The 21,059-nt window shown below is 36.8% G+C and overlaps 1 protein-coding gene across 7 annotated transcripts in view; it reads left to right on the top strand.

Moving 5' to 3' along the window:
* Positions 1-21,059, top strand: part of LOC117329291 (magnesium/proton exchanger-like) — a 62,530-nt gene that overhangs the window by 32,495 nt on the left and 8,976 nt on the right. For 6 of the 7 annotated variants that reach the window (XR_004533147.1, XR_004533146.1, XR_004533144.1 and 3 more), the window contains exons 2-7: positions 1,259-1,973; positions 8,885-8,902; positions 16,233-16,480; positions 17,393-17,598; positions 19,777-20,009; positions 20,256-20,488. Coding sequence is in view for 3 of the 7 variants with exons in the window: in XM_033887174.1 (XP_033743065.1) it covers positions 1,289-1,973; positions 8,885-8,902; positions 16,233-16,480; positions 17,393-17,598; positions 19,777-20,009; positions 20,256-20,488 (1,623 nt within the window). In the remaining 4 variants the exon portion in view is untranslated. The remainder of the gene's footprint in view (positions 1-1,258; positions 1,974-8,884; positions 8,903-16,232; positions 16,481-17,392; positions 17,599-19,776; positions 20,010-20,255; positions 20,489-21,059) is intronic. The other variant, XM_033887206.1, reaches the window with a different exon arrangement.

Genomic DNA, 21,059 nt, shown 5'->3' with positions numbered 1-21,059 from the left:
GTTACCATTGTCTTGTCAGGTATAATAGTCTTGTCAATTACTATCGTTTTGTTCTTTACAATTGTCTTGTCCGTAATAATTAATTTGTGCGTAACAGTTGTTTTCTGCGTAACAATTGTTTTGTCCATAACAGTTGTCTTGTCGATAACAATTAATTGTTTTGTCCGTAACAATTGTCTTGCCTTAACATCCTTTCTGAAATCCATCACGGTTTAGCTCCTAAGATCACTGACGTGTCCTTGAGGAACGAAATAGCTGTATTATGTAGTTTTAGATATGGTGTGTCTTTACTAAATGCCTGTTTAAAGTTACCAATCACTTATCTTCTTTTGTTCATTTAAGAACGTTTTAAACGTTTGTTGATACATTATAGTTAAAAGAAATCACCTAATTTACTCGCATTAATGATTTTAAATGAACTCTAATTTACCCATTCGACAGAAACATGCTATTGATAAAAATATTTCCAATTTATCACTCGGTTTGGAAATCAGCAAAATTATATTTAAATTAAACGTGAAATCTGATAATTACACAAACACCAAAAACAATAATTCATACTAATTGGTCTTGGCACGCCATAACGATTTTAGCAAACAATTATGGATTATACCAGGAGCAGACACTTTGTAAGATTACCAAATCAGGAGTAGACAAGTGCATTTTATTACATATTGCTTATCACGTTAAGGATGTCGCCAATCAGGAGTAAATGATTGTATATTGAATATGTACACTCATGTCCATGATCATCCTTAATTGATTTCTCTTAGAAATTATATCGTAAATTATGTTGATGATATTATAATTCATGCCATGCAAAACAAAGCTTGTCTTCACAACTGATATTATAAGAGTTATGTAGATGGAAGTTTATGATCGCTGTGACTGTCCCAACTGTTGAGTCAGTGGTTCCTTGGTTACGTTTAGCAACACAGAAAGTTATTGATAGCGAGGGAGTCTCCTTCATAATTAATATGACAATGAAATTTCTCTGGCATTTATCAACTTGGTGGAAATTTGCCTGACCAACCGCTCTCGTGATTTCAAGAGTAACATTGACCTGACGAGAGTGCCAGTTTAAGAGAACAGAGAAGCGTTCTATGTAGCTTATACAGTAGCGGAATCATTGAAAATACAAAAAAGAAATCCAATTAACTGAATATTTTCTTATAATAAATTGAAAAAAAGAAAGAAAGAAAAAAAGCCCAATTCAATTGACGGAATATTTTCAAGTAATTTTATTTATCCTTTTCAGATATGACAGAGAATAACTGAAGCAGACAAGATGAATACTACAATTGACTTAAATACATACGAGTGTTCCGGGGAAGGATTGCTTCTCCCAGCGATCAACGAATATACATGGAGCATTGGTGCACGTACATTTCTCTACCTTCTCGGTATGTTATGGTGCTTTTTAGGAATAGCCATAGTAGCAGATACCTTTATGTGTGGAATAGAAAAGATAACCAGCAAGACACGCATAATTCAGATCCCGGACCCGGACATTAAAGGCGGGGTCCGAGAGGTGGAGGTTAAGGTGTGGAACGACACGGTGGCCAATCTTAGTCTGATGGCGTTCGGAACAAGTGCTCCGGAGATTTTACTGTCTGTCATAGAAATTTGTGGTAAAGGCTTTAAGTCGGGGGAACTTGGCCCCGGTACTATTGTGGGATCTGCTGCATTTAATCTTTTCGCCATTACTGCAGTATGTTTAGTGGGTATACCAAAGGGACAGGTACGCAGAATCGGCAACTTAGGTGTGTATGCCGTCACCACGTGCTTTAGCATGTTCGCGTATCTGTGGATGATCGTGGTTCTAATTTTAATCAGCCCTGGAGAGGTCCAACTGTGGGAGGCTATCCTCACCTTCCTCATGTTCCCAACACTCATCCTTGTGTCATTCGCCGTCGACAAAGGCTGCTGGTGCAGGAAGAACAAAACCTCGTCTGAGGTGGAGATCGGTATAGGTAAGTTATATTAATATTCCTCAGCGAATTCCATTTTCTCTATCACGATTGTGATTTTTTTTAGATATGCTTCTTTCAATGCGTAGAACCAATGCGCGAAGTCAATTATTACCACAATGTCGACAAAAGTTGGAACATCAGTAGGCAAACCGTATCTAAGCTGGTAGTTAGTTTAAGAAAATCCTAGAAATGGCACTTCATAGCAAACCAGTAAATGAGAAATAGATTATAAACAAATAAATTATATTTCTATAGATAGATTATAGAAAAAGAAATAAAATAAAGCAATAAATATATAATTGCCTAATGAAGCTAAAAAGTAACGATTTCAAAATGAAAATAATTACATATACAAATATATATATGCAGTTGAATATCATGGAGTTCAAGCCGAGTTGTTTCACTTAAAACACAAAACAATGAAGACGATTTATGTTTGCCGTGTCAAATGACATTTTGTAAAACCAATTTACAAACATATTGGTACATTCCATGCAAACAAGCAGTTTAAATTGTTAAAACAATGGTCGCATTCACAATGATAAACTACCATTCATTATAAAACGTAACCAACAAATTCTAGCAATTCAGTTGAAAAAAAAGATAAATTAAACGTGTTTTTCTATATTTAATCATTTAATCAAAATAAAAGCACGAGCCAATGGGCTTTGAAACAGGCCTTGTAAGTATTCAGTATCACATGGACAGAAAACCGTAGTCTCTGAATACGTCCAATTATCATGTCACATTCTTAAAGGTAACTACAGCGCCGACTTCTAATCACTTCTTGTCACAAAAATGCATAAACTTACATTTACGCTATAGAAATATACCTAATTAACACCCACAAATAAAACAAAATTGTAACAGCATCCTAAAATGATCGCTTGTACAAGATTGAGATCGAGCGTTACATACCAAAGTAAGAGGCGGAGTACGATAATGTTTTCATTTTGAACGGTGGTACAGTAATAGCGAAAAGTTTTTTGGTATGGAATAAGAAAACACAACAGCCTATTCTAGTTTTCCATCGATCATAATTACTCTGCGATATAGCGTCTTTCACATTTATCATGCGAATATGAAGACCTAATTGAACGGATATGAAATCCAGAAACATCTCAATCAAAAGACGGGTCAATGTACCAAAAGGACCACTGATATAGTCATGCGCTAGGCGCTTAATATACTAACGAAAGAAAAGAAATACAAGTTCGGTTTTTAATAAAACTTTTAGATAGTCTAAATTCCATTAAATTTCACACTGAGTTAACTCCATGCACTGTAAAATGTTCTTAGTTAAAATTCAGTTGACCGTGACCCCGCTCGACGCTGCATGCTTTCAGAAAAAAAGTTTACATTCGGGGTACTCTTGCGCCAGATTCAGGGGAGGGTCTGTTGTGGTATGGGCAGGGATATTTTAAGGTGTGAAAACACTTCTCGTGGTTATCGATGGTAATCTTACAGCAGTAAGATATCGTTACTTTCTGGCTCAAACTAACGTTCTAGTTCTTGATTGACCACCATACAGTCCAGATATGTCCCCAATCGAGCATTTGTGGGACAATCTAGACAGAAGTGCTAGGAAGCACGTCAAAGTCCCATAGAACGTCGCTCAACCCACGCAGGCCTTATTCATGAGTGGAATAATATCCCTCAAAGGCAATAAACACCTTCTTGATGGGGTCAATGTTAAGGATAGCAAGAGCAGCGACTGATGCCATGGGATTGGCCCACACACTACTGATTCGGATCAGGACACGGCGAAGGGTACCCATGTTTTAACGATATCCACGCAAACACCGTTTATGATAGGATACCAAAAATCATCAAAATGTATTCTGTAATGATGAAATAATCTAGAAACCCATACCATGAACACAACTAAGTCGGGAAAGTAGTGCATGAGATGATCAAAAAAGTTTAAAAGCTCACTACCATAAAAACCGATATAGATGTAGATGTACCTGATTGTCCTAGGTACTAGATATATAATCAAAGACGCTGTCTCGCGAGATTTCATTGAATGCAGTCCGCGATTTCGAAACTTACCAATATAAAACATTGAAAACTGTTGCAAGTCCTTTATGCGACTTAAGATAGCATGAGTTCGTTAATAAAGTGCATAGCGTGACATTAACACATGCATACATAGATAATATGGCCGGTACATATTACATGTACTTTCAAACAGTTTGGCCTATATGTACTCGACAGGCACCAAATCTAGATCGCTTTCATAGATATCATTCGGTACCTTTCACACCAAGACGCTAAGTTCGATATCGAACAAAGAGGTTTTTGCTCTAACAAGGTAGCTGTCTAGATGTTCCTGTGACGGACTCGTGATCCTGAGCCTGTAGAAGCTACCCTGGAATGGTACGGAGTACCTGTCCGCCAACGATGCATCGATTGCGATCTCATTATAGGCACTTTACTCAGGCGTTGATCACGATTCATAATTTATTAAATGGAAGGCTCCCTCCAGACTCTCACACGTTTGTGCCTGTGTTAAGTAGACAGTCATTATCAGATAAAACAGACGCCTATAGACGTTGGATAAACTTTAAATGCAGAGCACGAGGGTCTATAAACTGCCGAATTGCAGAAACTTGACGTTCATCGCAGCAGGGTACACATCGACATCTGACATGCTGATTCTACTCGAACTTTGAATTGGTGCCGTACTCATTATCTTATTTTCAATAGGTAGGGAATGAAATGCACATCCTTCAGCTTAAAATGCTTTCCAGCTTGTCAGATACTGTTATTCAATGTTTTCTACAAAACTTGTTCGGCGAATATGAGCGTAAATTGTTTTAAACTTTGTGACCAAACCATATAAAAACTATTGTAGAATTTTTAATCCTCTTATAAAATACACGGCAAGAAGCATACCAGACATTACAGCATGAATAACCCCGTCATTCTAATTAAAAATCGATGAAACGACAGCAAAAAATATCAACATTCTAAAAACGACAACATGATATTAGTATTTCAAAAACGAAAGCAAAAAAATAACATTATCATAAAGAAAGAACTACATGTTGCAGAAGCAAAAGAGCTTTTGCTTAAAAGGTTTTGCTTCATCAAGAAAAATCCCAGTACAGACACGTTGTTACTAAGGTAATCATGATCCAAAAACCATCAGGCATCCTGACAAGGCCAAATTTCAGTACAGCAACTTTCTTACCATAATAATCAGGATGGTGTCTACGAAGCCACCAGGCATTCTGACGAGGCCAAATCGCATTAAAGCCATGTTGTTACCATGGCAATCAGGGTGGTGTCCACGAAGCCACCAGGCATTCTGAAGAGCCAAATCGCTGTACAGACACATTCTTACCATGATAATCAGGTTGGTGTTAACGAAGCCACCAGACATTCTGGTGAGAACAAATCCCTGTATAGTCACGTTGTTACCATGGTAATCAGGGTGGTGTCCTCGAACCCACCAGACATTCTTACGAGGCCAAATCGCAGTAAAGCCACGTTGTTACCATGGCAATCAGGGTGGTGTCAACCAACGAGAAATACTGACGAGGAAGAAAACGTTGGATTTCATATCGGGCAATGTTATTAACCTGTGATGTAATAAACGTTAGTCACTATATTCGTCCCTATTGGTTATCACTGTAGTGTAACTGCTACGGCAACTGATGTTGTTTGTCTTTTCCGGTTACCGCTTCGAAGAAAAAAACAGTTAGAATCTGTTCAAGATAAGTGTTGAATATCATATTCACAGGAAGTTGGTAATTGTTGTGTTATTTGTACATTGAAATGACTGTCATATACAGCTCTTCAACCTAAAGTATCCATGGAAATATGTCTAAATAATTTAGAGAAATGGTTTTCTTGTCGACTGTTTCCGAAAATGCATATTTGTTTTATTGGATTCATCCCAATTCACATTAGCTAATGCATTTAAATGTATAAATAACCAACGTATGGATCATGTTCACGTTATCAACATTGATATATAAAACATGCATTTTGGGCCAGTAATTATCTTTCAATTTGGGATTAATTGTGGTTTTTAAGACTGTTGTTACAATGGTTTGGTAAACTGTTGCGATGACAAACCTCACCAGTCAAACTAAACTTTTCAAACTCTTTACAGCCACAATACATATGCATCAGATATCGATGGAAAGAAAAAAATGACCTTCTTAATGATACCTAGTTTTTTCTGGATCCCAAGGATTTGATGTGTTTAATTTAGTGGAAAACAAAACATGGTAAATTGTTCTTGTGAGCTTTTGACTTTCAAGAAGTGTTTAACGAAATCTAACCAATTTCCTCTTGATCTAATGGACTGCTAAAGATAATCAACGTTTCAATGAAGATACATCGCAGTGGTTTATAAATTCTTGTGAAAGTACTAACTGACGCCAATTTTGACCTGACACTCACCTTGGTTTTCCTTCGAAGCGGGAACCGGAAATGACGCAAATCATCCGTTGCCGTAACAGTTACACTACAGTGGTTATAGACTCATCAAGTGGATCGGGAAAATATCAGAATTGTCTCGCTAAATGTGTCGCTACATTTGTCTTTCTTAACTCTCTCCGAATTATAGATTATATCATAAGACAATGTCCATGTATTTCTTATTTAACAGTAAACCATGGATATTAACCCGTCCATGATATACATGTATCCGCGAAGCATGGTTCTGTGCCTGTCCATCATCATTCTATACCCGTGTAGCATGACTTTTTATCCTCAAGTTATTCGGTATACAACGTACCACTGGGAACATGCGTGTAAACCGCGATTAAATGAAAATTGATTTTAAACAAACGAATTTCTTTTCTGTTTTCTTTAAAAACTTGTCATCGCTGGCGCATCTGATTGGAATGCATCTAATATATGAAACAGTCAGGGAGTGCATTCGACCATATACGGTATTATATAAACGGTATATTATTCCATTACTATTTAAACGGTATATCACTTCATCACTATATAAACGGAATATCACATCATTACTATATAAACGGTATATCACTTCATTACTATATAATTATTTTTCTTTGTTTTCATGGTAAATACTCAAATGTGATTGGTCGAAAAATTCTTTTCATTCTTCTATGAAAGAAATTCCGAGAATGGCGCGAAAAATGTGACGTTGCGTATTGATTTGAGAAAAAGAATCCCATTTAAAACCAGTAAAATTGTACATAAAACATGTTTTAAATTAGAAAATCATTTTCAAAAATTAATTATAAGCGTTGATGTCATTATAAAAAATAAACGGTATATCACTTCATTACTATAAACGGTATATTACTTCATTACTCAAAACACGGTATATCACTTCAGCACTATATACATGGTATAACACTTTATCACTATATACACGGTATATCACTTCATCACTATATACATGGTATAACACTTCATCACTATATACATGGTATAACACTTTATCACTATATACATGGTATAACACTTTATCACTATATACACGGTATATCACTTCATTACTATACACGGTATATCACTTCATCACTATATACATGGTATATCACTTTATCACTATATACCTGGTATATCACTTCATTACTATATAAACGGTATATCACATTTTTAAACATTTTCCTGCAACAGGTATCCAAATTGTCGGAATACACCCACCACATATATTTTGCTGTATACGGCAATGACAGAAATGAGCTGTATTTTAGAATTTTAGCACGTGCCCCAATTCGACTGACATACTTCCAAGTGAAAAAACGTTTAAAAGGCGACAATATTTCGAAAATTATTGATGCCGTTTCACTTAAAAATGCTTATCTTAGACGGCTATTCCAGGATGAATAGAATACATGGCCAGAACTTTAAAATATAAGCTGTATTTTTTGCCCGCCAAAGCTCACCACTTTTGTCTTTCTTTACCCTCGCCAAAATACAGCTTATATTTTAAGACACTGGCCATGTATTCTCTATATATAAGATGTGACATTCCAATAGCTAACTATATTTAGTATAGGTAGTCTGGTATAACAAGAGGTCTCGGGGTACAACTATACCTACCTTCTACCTGGATAATCCGCTTAATGTTCTATTGTACCTTACTCAGGTATGAAATGTTTTTATAACATTATTATTATGACATTTTCTAGTTAAGTCTGACACTATATATAACGCAGCTACAAACCAGTCATTTTGTTTCACGTTTTAAAAAATCTGTTGCGACTTACAAAATGTAATATAGAAACAAATCAATTTGAAATTATTCTGTAAGTTTTAATAGCGGACTGGCGCCATATTTATCACCTGGTGACTCTCCTTACCTATATCTAAATATATTAAAGAGGTTTATCTTAGATACCAACAATAGATCGTCCTAAACACAACATACATGTACACCTTCCACGGAACGGAAACAAAACTATGATGTACAAATACTAAACTGATGTTGAAGTCTTAGATCGGCATTTCAACAGATTGAAAATAGGGAAAATATATGAACAAACCAAACTAGTGTGAGAACTCCTAGATGTGATAAAACTTCCTTGAAATAAAACTATTACATCTACAATAGAATAAAATACTGGTGTGAGAACTCCTGGATGTGAAACACCTCCGTGGAATAAATACAAACCTATTACATCTACAATATAATACCAATACTGGTGTGAGAACTCCTAGATGCGGATATAAAATCATTATATGTATATTAAAATGTTAAACTGTTGTTAGAACTTAGGTGTGGTAACATCCTATGCGACCAAACCTAGTGAATATTTCAAAATATTATATTGTTACTTGTTGAACTCCAAGATAGCAAAACCTTAAAAAAAACTGTACGGTATTACATAATAAGTTATTTGTAGAGTCCTGGATGTGATTGCCTGTGGTATAATAGCATGTTTTATTGGTGTTTGTGTCTTCCTTCACAGGCTATAAGGATACCCGAGGTAAGGCGCTGTACATCCCCGCTTTCTGTGTCCTACCTACAGTATACCCGCATTGATTGGTCGCTACCACACTCCCCATCAGACAGGGACAACATCCTCAGTTCTATTAATATTACATGTTGATTTCAGTTGTGTTGTGACAACACGACGTCACCTAGCAGACACTTGTTGTTGTAGCCAGAAGGGACTAGGTGTAATGATAAAACACCTCACGTATCAATTGTATCAATCGGGTTTTCACTGATCAATCAAGAAACAATGGTGTCGTTTTATTTGAGCAATCAGCATCAGAGTGAATTCAAGCATGTGTGTACACTATCTATGTAAATAACCTGATACCATCAGAACCCAAACCTAACACTCAGGCTCACAGAGAAAAACAGTCATCCCCTTTACTAAACAATCTGATAACATCAGAACCCCAACATAACACTCAGACTCACAGGGAAAAACAGTCATCCCCTTTACTAGATAACCTTATAGAGAGCATTGCAGCTAAAACACAGCGTTACATGGAACACCAATACAAAACACACGGCGTCACTGAGAACACCAATACAAAACACACGGCGTCACTGAGAACACAATACAAAACACACGGCGTCACTGAGAACACCAATACAAAACACACGACGTCACTGAGAACAACAATACAAAACACATGGCTTCACTGAGAACACCAATACAAAACACACGGCGTCACTGAGAACACCAACACAAAACACACGGCCTCACTGAGAACACCAACACAAAACACACGGCGTCACTGAGAACACCAATACAAAACACGGCGTCACTGAGAACACCAATACAAAACACACGGCGTCACTGAGAACACAATACAAAACACATGGCTTCACTGAGAACACCAATACAAAACACACGGCGTCACTGAGAACACAATACAAAACACATGGCTTCACTGAGAACACCAATACAAAACACACGGCGTCACTGAGAACACCAACACAAAACACACGGCCTCACTGAAAACACCAACACAAAACACACGGCGTCACTGAGAACACCAATACAAAACACGGCGTCACTGAGAACACCAATACAAAACACACGGCGTCACTGAGAACACAATACAAAACACACGGCGTCACTGAGAACACCAATACAAAAAACACGGCGTCACTGAGAACACAATACAAAACACATGGCTTCACTGAGAACACCAATACAAAACACACGACGTCACTGAGAACACCAATACAAAACACACGGCGTCACTAAGAACACAATACAAAACACATGGCGTCACTGAGAACACTAATACAAAACACACGGCGTCACTGAGAACACCAATACAAAACACACGACGTCACTGAGAACACCAATACAAAACACACGGCGTCACTGAGAACACCAATACAAAACACACGACGTCACTGAGAACACCAATACAAAACACACGGCGTCACTGAGAACACCAATACAAAACACGGCGTCACTGAGAATACCAATACAAAACACACGGCGTCACTGAGAACACCAATACAAAACACACGGTGTCACTGAGAACACCAATACAAAACACGGCGTCACTGAGAACACCAATACAAAACACACGACGTCACTCAGAACAACAATACAAAACACGACGTCACTGAGAACACAATACAAAACACACGGCGTCACTGATAACACCAATACAAAACACGGCGTCACTGAGAACACAATACAAAACACATGGCTTCACTGAGAGCACCAATACAAAACACACGGCGTCACTGACAACACAATACAAAACACACGGCGTCACTGAGAACACCAATACAAAACACACGGCGTCACTGAGAACACCAATACAAAACACACGGCGTCACTGAGAACACCAATACAAAACACACGACGTCACTGAGAACACCAACACAAAACACACGGCGTCACTGAGTACACCCAATACAAAACACACGACGTCACTGAGAACACCAATATAAAACACACGGCGTCACTGAGAACACCAATACAAAACACACGGCGTCACTGAGAACACCAACACAAAACACACGGCGTCACTGAGAGCACCAACACAAAACACACGGCGTCACTGAGTACACCAATACAAAACACACGACGTCACTGAGAACACCAATACAAAACACACGGCGTCACTGAGAACACCAATACAAAACACACGACGTCACTGAGAATACATGTTATATTACCTAATACATACACCAAGCACACAACATTACCGAGGAATACAACATACAACTGTATATAGTACCCCTTCCACTTGCGGTAAGCCTAATGAAAGTTAAACGTTTGATCTTTCAATCGACCGATCTTTATTAAAAGTGGTACTTTATACACAGTGTTATTTAATAAAGGGCAAGTCATTCAGTAATTACACACTGCATCCCACTACAACTAGGTAGGTTGGACATCTGGTTCGTACTTATTATTTTATCGAAAATGTTCTGAAATTGGTAGCTGTAAGACACAGGTAGGTTGACTAGCAGTACAGATGATTTTGTCTCTTGCAAGCAATAATTGAGGAAAATAATTTCGTCTCTTTACACTATGGTAGGACGGTTATCTTTATTGGTAGAATTGATTGATGATGTCTTTGTCCAGTCTTTACTAGACCTCTGTAGGAGAGTATAATCAAATATCTCAAAATTTTGTGAAGCATCCTTTGACCTTGGAAGGACGACGTAGTTTTGAGGTTTGTTTGATCACTCTTAACTATAACAGGACGAACACGTTAAGGATATATCGATCTGCTCAAAGGACCAAACATTCAGACCTAACGGCTAATGTCAGTCTCTATAGAGTTGGTATATGTAACATATCTAGACTTTCTCTCTTGCCTCTTGATTTTGGTTAGATATCGCTTCCATATGTACTCGATCTTTCTGAGAAAGATGGTCATTTGTATGTCATGCTTTATGTGAAACTTTATAATCATATGTTTAAGGTGCGTTTAATCATTTCCTCTCAGTAGCAAATCTCCTATCTATTTCTATCTGTTTGCATTGTTCGATTGAAAAGCGATTTCCTTTGTTTTCTACACCAAGTTTTATCTATAATGAGTTAGTTTGATTATTTTCAGTTTTAGTTGCTCCAAGACCAGATCACTTTTCCCCGTCCTTGTCCTTCCAATGTCTCGCTCTATTGGACCAGATTACTTTACCACTGTTTCCTGAAAATTACCAGCGAACACGAGCGTTGGACAACCCGAACAGGAAGCCATCTTACTGCAGTATCAACGGAGTTTCCTCTCAGCTCTACCATGCCCGCTCTATGTGTAATTGGCTTGTCGTGGTTTTGTGAGCGATTTGCTTAAAAACTGTGCATGACTAAAAATCTCATCTTTTTCAGGATTTAAATTAAGAATAAGCGTGAAGATTCCCTGCTCCATCATATGAAATACATCTTTGGGGTATTCGAGTGTCGAAATAATGCCACATTAAATGTAATCAAGTCGGTCTGCCATGCTTTTAATGTAGATAGAATGCAACACATCGACATCACGTAGAGACCGGATACCGAAACATGACTTTTGTTGATTACATCGTCTTAGTCAGCTAATATAAATAGGGCCGATGTATGACAACGGGTTAACGCATGCGTACCTAATGTTTGCCACATTTTCTTACAAACACGGGGAAGCTCTGATATCGGTCTGTTGACACTAGCGTCACAGAGATGACTATACTTACCGACACAAAACACGCGATCATTGCCGTTATTACACGGCTGAGCGTACCTACGAACCAGTGAACTGTTCTGGTGTCGTAGTCCTGCTTTAGTCCGGATAATGTTTTAAGTACTTTCTTTTTATTTATTAATTAAAACAACAGAATAAAGATGTCCAGATGAATTTATTTCCGTTACACGAGAAGCATGTGGAAGCTTCGACATTTACGGTACGTTGTCTAAGGGATACTGATGCAAAGACATACGACAGTCATATTGTACGTCTACTAGTGACGTCACGCTGCCAGATATGTCCTTCAATCGCCCATGAAGCTCGCACAATTATGACTATTTGGACAAGATCGAAGCCGGTGTCTGCGACATATCTGGGACAGGTTATATACCAACAGAAATGTGCTAGCTCTGTGCGACATGTTTATTGAGTAGTCTGATAGTGGTATACAAAACATGCTTCCCCTGATTGTAGAGGATTTCTTTTAATACCCTAATGCCAGAATAAAATCTGTGTCTGTCTTTCTATATATCTGTTCATTTCCCGGCCAGAATCTATACAGATGCTTGTATTAGATGTGTACGACATAGTCCGAACTGTAGTCTGGCAAATAAACAGATCATATATACCAATAGTGTATAGTATAGTACGAACAAACTGTGTGCAATATGTTCCGAACAGATTATATAGCATTACTATATACAAGGCCAGTCAACTGTGTACGGTATATTCCGAACAGATTATATAGCATTACTATATACAAGGCCAGTCAACTGTGTACGGTATGTTACGAACAGATTATATAGCATTATACAAGGCTAGACAACTGTGTACGATATGCTACGGACAGATTATATAGTATTACTATATACAAGGCCAGAAAACTGTGTCAATATGTTCCGAACAGACTATATAACATTACTATATATAATGCCAGATAACTGTGTACGATATGTTCCGAACAGACTTTATAGCATTACTATATACAAGGCCAGACAATTGTGTACGATATGTTCCGAATAGCTCAGTCATCTGTGTACACTATGTTCCGAATAGGTTATATTATATTGGATTGAATTGATCACAGCAAGGGCGTCCAGTGGATCAGATGGGTCCGCTCGGACCCCGCCGTCTTGTGTGTTATAACTAAATTGTTCTACGAGGCATGTTTTATTGTTCTGATATAAAGCCTGGATATTGGTATGTTACGATTACAGCGGTCCCAGTTTTTACCTACAGTTGTATACATTCGATTACTAATCACAAGTCGGTTGACAATAGCATCATCTATATTTTTAGAACACGATTGTTATTCACATCAATGACCATTAAAAAGACGTGTATTTCCCGGTGTAATGGCGTCCGTCCGATTTATACCAACTTGTAAGGCAAATTGTGATTGGCTATGACGTATCTAATTCTCCCAGCACGTGGGTACATGACGCATCGCTACGTCTTAATCAACTAATTAATGGATCGCACAAGCAATACGCGACATGTATGAGTATGACGGAGGAGGTTTCCCGTCTCCGTAATCACACGTGCTGATACTTACCCGTCACAATAGTGTTTGTTACAATTATCGTAACATTCTCCTAAAGTAGACAGTCATTAATCAAATCGATTAACATTGTTGTTCGGTGTCCAAAGCAAAATAATATTTTTTTCTGCCTAACGACCCAAATGCTTGCAATATTATAGCATGGTTAGTAGACTTTTGCTATAATTTATTCAAACATGTAGCCATGGAATCCCTTGATGTAATCGGGACATGACTGCCTTTGTTTTGACGACGTCTCCAGTGTATATAGCATTGGACACAGGAAAGAGGGCAATAATATATATTTGATAGCAAATACAGCTCAACAATTTGAAACCTTGGGAACGATGGATTTTAATCATGTAACAGAGCACGTTATGTTAATATTATACCGTATTGGTTTCGTTACACTTACTGACATCAAACAATGGCGATGCAAATAGCTAGCTAATAAACAAGGGTTGTACACTGTTTATCATCAGATGGCATACGGTATACCAATGGTATGTAAACCACAGCTATATCCTCTAATCATCTAAAGGTGACACAGACTTAGGTGGTATACACATTCGGCATGGTGGATTTCACACAGATCAATCACTTTAATAGTGGATGAACAACTGCATCATGGGACTGTACGTCGTGAGAAACATTATGATGTTTTGTACGTTGAAGATCACTGAGCTTACCCCTACCCCCAATTGCATGCTGGGATATTCTGCGCTGTGATTTCTGATATAGTTGTATGAATTTAATGTGCCCTCTGTTTGCATCCAGCGCATGTTTGGCCCTCACACGACGACGCCACATATATAAGATATCTAACTATTATTCAAAACACCATTACTGTCAGCTGCACTACGATGGTGATGTTGCTTAGTTAAATTATTGATGTTGCCCGATGTTAGATTGAATTTGAGAAGAAAATAATAACAGAAATACCGACATGTCATATTCAGCAGCTGACAGCTATTTTATAGCGTTTAATATGCTCCACATTCCTCATAAAAAATGTAAAATGTAAAACAATAATGTTATGATGTACTATCTCTTTGTAAAAGTAATCTGTATATAGATACATGTGATGTCAGAAAGTAATGTAGATATAGATATAGATAAATGTGATGTCAGAAAGTAATGTAGATATAGATAAATGGGATGTCAGAAAGTAATGTAGATGTAGATATAGATAAATGGGATGTCAGAAAGTAATGTAGATATAGATAAATGTGATGTCAGAAAGTAATGTAGATATAGATAAATGTGATGTCAGAAAGTAATGTAGATATAGATATAGATAAATGTGATGTCAGAAAGTAATGTACATGTAGATATAGATAAATGTGATGTCATAAAGTATTGTAGATATAGATAAATGGGATGTCAGAAAGTATTGTATAGATTTAGATCAATGTTATATCAGAAAGTAATGAATGTAAATATAGATAAATGTGATGTCAGAAAGTAATTTATAGATATAGATAAGTGCGATGTCAGAAAGTAATAAATATATAAAAATAAATGTGATTTCAGAAAGTAATATACACAATGTATACATATAAATAAATGTGATGTCAGAAAGTATTGTATAAATGTAGCTAAATGTGATGTCAGAAAGTAATGTTTATATATATAGATAAAGGTGATGTCAGAAAGTAATGTATATGTAATATCAATGCAAATTATCAGAATTGTCAGCATGTACCGTTCAACACCTCTTTCCATTCCCCAACTTTAAACCAAACGTCTCCTGTTATATCCCAATTAACTATGATGCCGGTATCATTCTGTCCCCACTGGCTGAGACATATAAGCACTAATTTTTAACCAAACTATGTTTGTTTCCTTTCTATACAAGTCGTTTCTCTGTGTATGGTTTTAAAACTTGAGAGGATATTGCTTTGTCTAATGGGTTTCTTCTCGTAAACTTGCTTTTATAACTAACAACCATTCCGAATCTACATCTAATGTTATCATTATTGTCGATTCTTTAGTTTTTGGAATGTATTGCGTGTTCATATTAGGTTTTTAATCAATAGAATGAATGTTTCCAATGAAGCGCAGCGTTATCCTTTCCTCAACTTATTGATACATATTTCAATAGCGTCTTTTATCTATTGCAGACTTTTCTAATAACGACGACAAAAATCGAGGCGACAATGATAGCGGAACCGGAACTGCCGACATTATACACATGGCGCGCGAGCTAGGGCGGAACAAGGACTTCAGCGAAGAGGACGCAGCGAGGCTGGCTGCAGCCAAACTGGCTGAAAATCAACATCATAGCTCTCTATGGTACAGAATACACGCCACAAGAAACATAACAGGCGGCCACAAGCTGGTGCCACAGATCAACAAGGCACTACAGGAAGTGAGTGTTAATGGTCGGCAGCAATCTTCATGTCTCTTATAAAATTCTATATTACATTATAACTTCCTTTACGGCGCTATTGTTTTGTTGGGTTAAGTGAGACGTGCATACTTACTAATGTTTAACTCAACTTCTCACAATTGAAAATTAAAAAAAGGATTATTTAAAGTCAATAACACGACATCGTTAAAGAATGTACATATCAAAATATAACATATCAGATGATATCAACAACACTTTATATAAATATAACATATTAGATAATATCAGTCATACTTTATATAAATATAACATATCAGATAATATCAACCAAACTTTATATAAATATAACAAATCAGATAATATCAGTCTTATTTTATATAAATATAGCATATAATATAATATAAACCATATTTCATATAAATAAAACATATGAGATAATATCAAACATACTTTATATAAATATAACATATCAGATAATATCAACAACACTTTATATAAATATAACATATCAGATAATATCAGTATTATTTTATATAAATATAACATATCATATCATATCAACCATACTTTATATAATCGTAACACATCAGAGACCATTGTAACATGTTTGATTAACTATTGCCTGATATTTTAGCATATGTATCATTATGTACCATATCTACTCTAGTTACTAGATGTTCTTTCCCTATGGATACTTCTACAGCAAGTCTTTATTTAGCGACAGTATCAGCTGACTGGCATTGAGATTGTAAAAGATGGTATTTACGATTGAAACTATTCTCACAAGTACTGTATATCTATATAAATAGAAACAAAATCTGAACAAATTCAAACAGCAATAAAATGATCCGACATTTCGACACAGTCCAGATTGTGGCGAAATCTCTCCATTGTTATTACAATGTGTACCCACGATGTCTTCTTTCACAGCTATACGAACAATCTCAAGATAAAATTGCCCGCCAAACTAACGAGATGGGTTCACGCCAGAGCCTGTCCATGATTGATCTGACGGAAGGCGGGAACAAGGCCGTCGTCGAGTTTACAGCGCCCTCGTGTGCCGTACTGGAGAACGAAGGAAATGTCCGCATAGGAATACGAAGATACGGGTGTTGTAAACACCCCGTCAATGTATGGTAAGAGCATGCGCGCGAATATTAACTGAAGTTAAACCTCGTCTGTTTTCTTCTAACGCTATGATTAGCGTATGACGTTACCAAAAATGGAATCAATGCTTGAAAAATCATTGACGACTCTCCGCTGTATGGAGTATTTAAAATTTAAGAAAATACTAACAAAGGTTGATATTTCTTCCTGATTAAAATTATTGATGTAGAAGTGTAGGATGGATGATCCAACAAAATCACTTTAAATTTGATCTCATTGCCACTGGAATATATTACTATGCAGCCACCCCCAATTCTTTAACAGGTTGATAAGCTAACGTCAATAATAACTACTATATCACAATTTATTTACAATGACCCTTAACAGTCTATAATGGGCTTCCTCTTGTACCATCTAACAGTCTATAATAGACTTCCTCTTATACCACCCAACAGTCTATAATAGACTTCCTCTTATACCACCTAACAGTCTATAATAGACTTGCTCTTATACCACCTAACAGTCTATAATAGACTTCCTCTTATACCACCTAACAGTCTATAATAGACTTCCTCTTATACCACCCAACAGTCTATAATAGACTTCCTCTTATACCACCCAACAGTCTGTAATAGACTTCCTCTTGTACCACCCAACATTCTATAATAGACTTCCTCTTGGTCCACCTAACAGTCTATAATAGACTTCCTCTTATACCACCCAACAGTCTATAATAGACTTCCTCTTATACCGCCCAACAGTCTATAATAGACTTCCTCTTATACCACCTAACAGTCTATAATAGACTTCCTCGTATACCACCCAACAGTCTATAATAGACTTCCTCTTATACCACCTAACAGTCTATAATAGACTTCCTCTTATACCACCCAACAGTCTATAATAGACTTCCTCTTATACCACCCAACAGTCTATAATAGACTTCCTCGTATACCACCCAACAGTCTATAATAGACTTCCTCTTGTACCACGTACGAGAACGAAGAATACCGATATGCAAACGCAACCGTAATTCTAACTCCAAATCTAGGTAAAGAAAAGATTTGTATGGAGATCCTTGAAGAATAATCAAACGGAAATAATGCAAGATGTTCCGGAAGGTTAAACGTCTTCTGCTTTATCGTCCTCCATTTCAAATGCATGTAAAACATCATTCTCAAAATGAGAACTAGTCTGGTTACAACGAAACCACTATACTTATCAATGAGCATCAAACACGCCCAACTTCATATCACAATATTATTCCCGGATGAGATCACGAGGCCGACCATAACAAGTCTTTATCGCCCCTTGATCATTTATCGAAACCTAATGGGACCAGGTAAGGCACAAGGATGAGCCAGCAATAAGATGTACTTTAATATTTCTAAACCAGACAGTTTGCTTAATTATGATCCAATGAAATGCAAATAAATATATCTCGTCAAACAGCTGACACCAGCTTTTCAAAAACTCATTTAAATATTCAAGTGTATGTCTGGAACAATCTCGTTTCATCGAAACAAACTGTCTATACTATATCTTTACAGAAGTATCCGTATAGTTTCATCGTATTCTTAAAAGTGGAATTATATCTTATCCGTTTTTAAACTAGAACATAGGCCTTGGTGGTGTATATGGGGTTAATCTACCGCAGACTAGTTTCTTATCCAGTTGTAACAAATATCACAACAGGAAATAGTTGTATTCAGAAAGCTAACATATAAAGGTTTCCATATAATATTTCAATAAATGTATATTTAAGTTTAGGACTGCCAAATATTTCTCTCTAGAATACTGAATTATCTATTGAAGTTCAAATGTACCTTTCTCCTTTCTGGTATGTTATTTACCTGTCATGAAATCTATTACTTCTTTCCTATCTTTTCATCATTGTTTTTACTTCTCTTTATTTTCCTCTTATTAAACTATAAAATTCATGCATTATTGTACAAAATTAGGTCACAAATGAACATGTTATCTGTCATATAGATTTTAAAGAAGATGACTGTATTTGTTCGATTTTTTGCTCCATGATCCTACCAAACCACGTCAGATATAACTCCTTACATAAATAAATATAAGATTTTATCGCAATATAGAATGTTTGTGTAAATCCACATCAGCTATGTCCCCGAATTACATTACATCACTAATGATCATTTTAATGACTTTTCATCAGGAACAAACACTGTATATATTAACAGGGTAGAGACTATTGACGGGACAGCTGAGGCCGGAAGTGATTATAAACCACTAAAGGAAAAGGTTCATTTTAAAGCAAACGAGACTTTAACAAACGTCCACGTGGTGATCGTTGATGACGATGTTTGGGAGCCGGATGAGATATTTTTCGTCAAACTATGGCTGGATGAGTCAGATAAAGACGTGGTACTAGGGAAGACGGCGATCAATCAGGTCACCATCATCAACGACGATGGTAGGTCACAGATGTGGTCAAGGGATTTGGTGGTGTTGTTATTTCTACTTGTATTTCGATTAAGATAATTATGTTATGTAAAGCTTATATCAAATGTAAAGATTTGTCCACAGATGTATCGAAGAAAATTGCAGTACGGTCATTTCAATCAATTTCAGCAAGTGTTTGTTAAACTGTTTCGGTAAGAAAAAGTGACATTAAATGCAAACTTTTCCTGAAACTTAAATAATTTTTCTTCTGCAACAGAACCAGGAAAATTTGAATTTTCGAAACCTAGCTACATTGTAAACGAGACTTCAGGAAAAGCGCAGTTGTTTGTGAACCGCGTGAATGGTGCTGACGGGTCCGTTACGGTCTCATGGCGGACGAGGGACCTCACGGCCATTAACGCTAAGGATTATATAGGAGGGGAAGGCACACTGACGTTCGAACACGGCGAGACTAGCAAAGTCCTGGTGCTCACCATCCTCGACTCGGGGGTAAGTTCTCTTGTGACTTTTTGTATTCCGTGTTTTGGCAAGTTGACGTGTCACCTCAACTTGAGGAGACTGAATCTCGTGTTTAACGTCAAAAGTCTTGGGGAAAAGAGGTCCTTTTCGAATGTCTTTCGATCTAAAAACAGATCCGCTTATAGTATATAGTTTAAAACTAGTCATTTGCATCCATATAAGCTGATTGGTTGTTGATTTTATATATTAAGGACACTGTATTTGAAATAAAATATGTGGTGTGCAATTTAGTGTGAAAACAGTATGTTTCGTGAAACCAGAAACATGTAGCATAGTATCGTTATTCCGCAGTATGGAATCAGTATAACGTGTGGATTCAGTATATATAATAGTATAATCAGAAAGTGTGGATTTAGGATGTGTGATGGGATCTGTACTATTTAATGTGGAATCAGTATAAAGTATAGCGTCAGTATAAGTGTGGAATCAGTATAAAGTGTGGATTTAGGATGTAGTGTGGAATCAGTATAAAGTATAGCGTCAGTATAAGTGTGGAATCAGTATAAAGTGTGGATTCAGGATGTAGTGTGGAATCAGTATG

This window comes from Pecten maximus, chromosome 1, assembly GCF_902652985.1.
Source record: "Pecten maximus chromosome 1, xPecMax1.1, whole genome shotgun sequence".
In the NCBI taxonomy this organism is placed as follows: Eukaryota; Metazoa; Mollusca; class Bivalvia; order Pectinida; family Pectinidae; genus Pecten; species Pecten maximus.
This window is presented reverse-complemented; position numbering and strand designations above follow the sequence as displayed.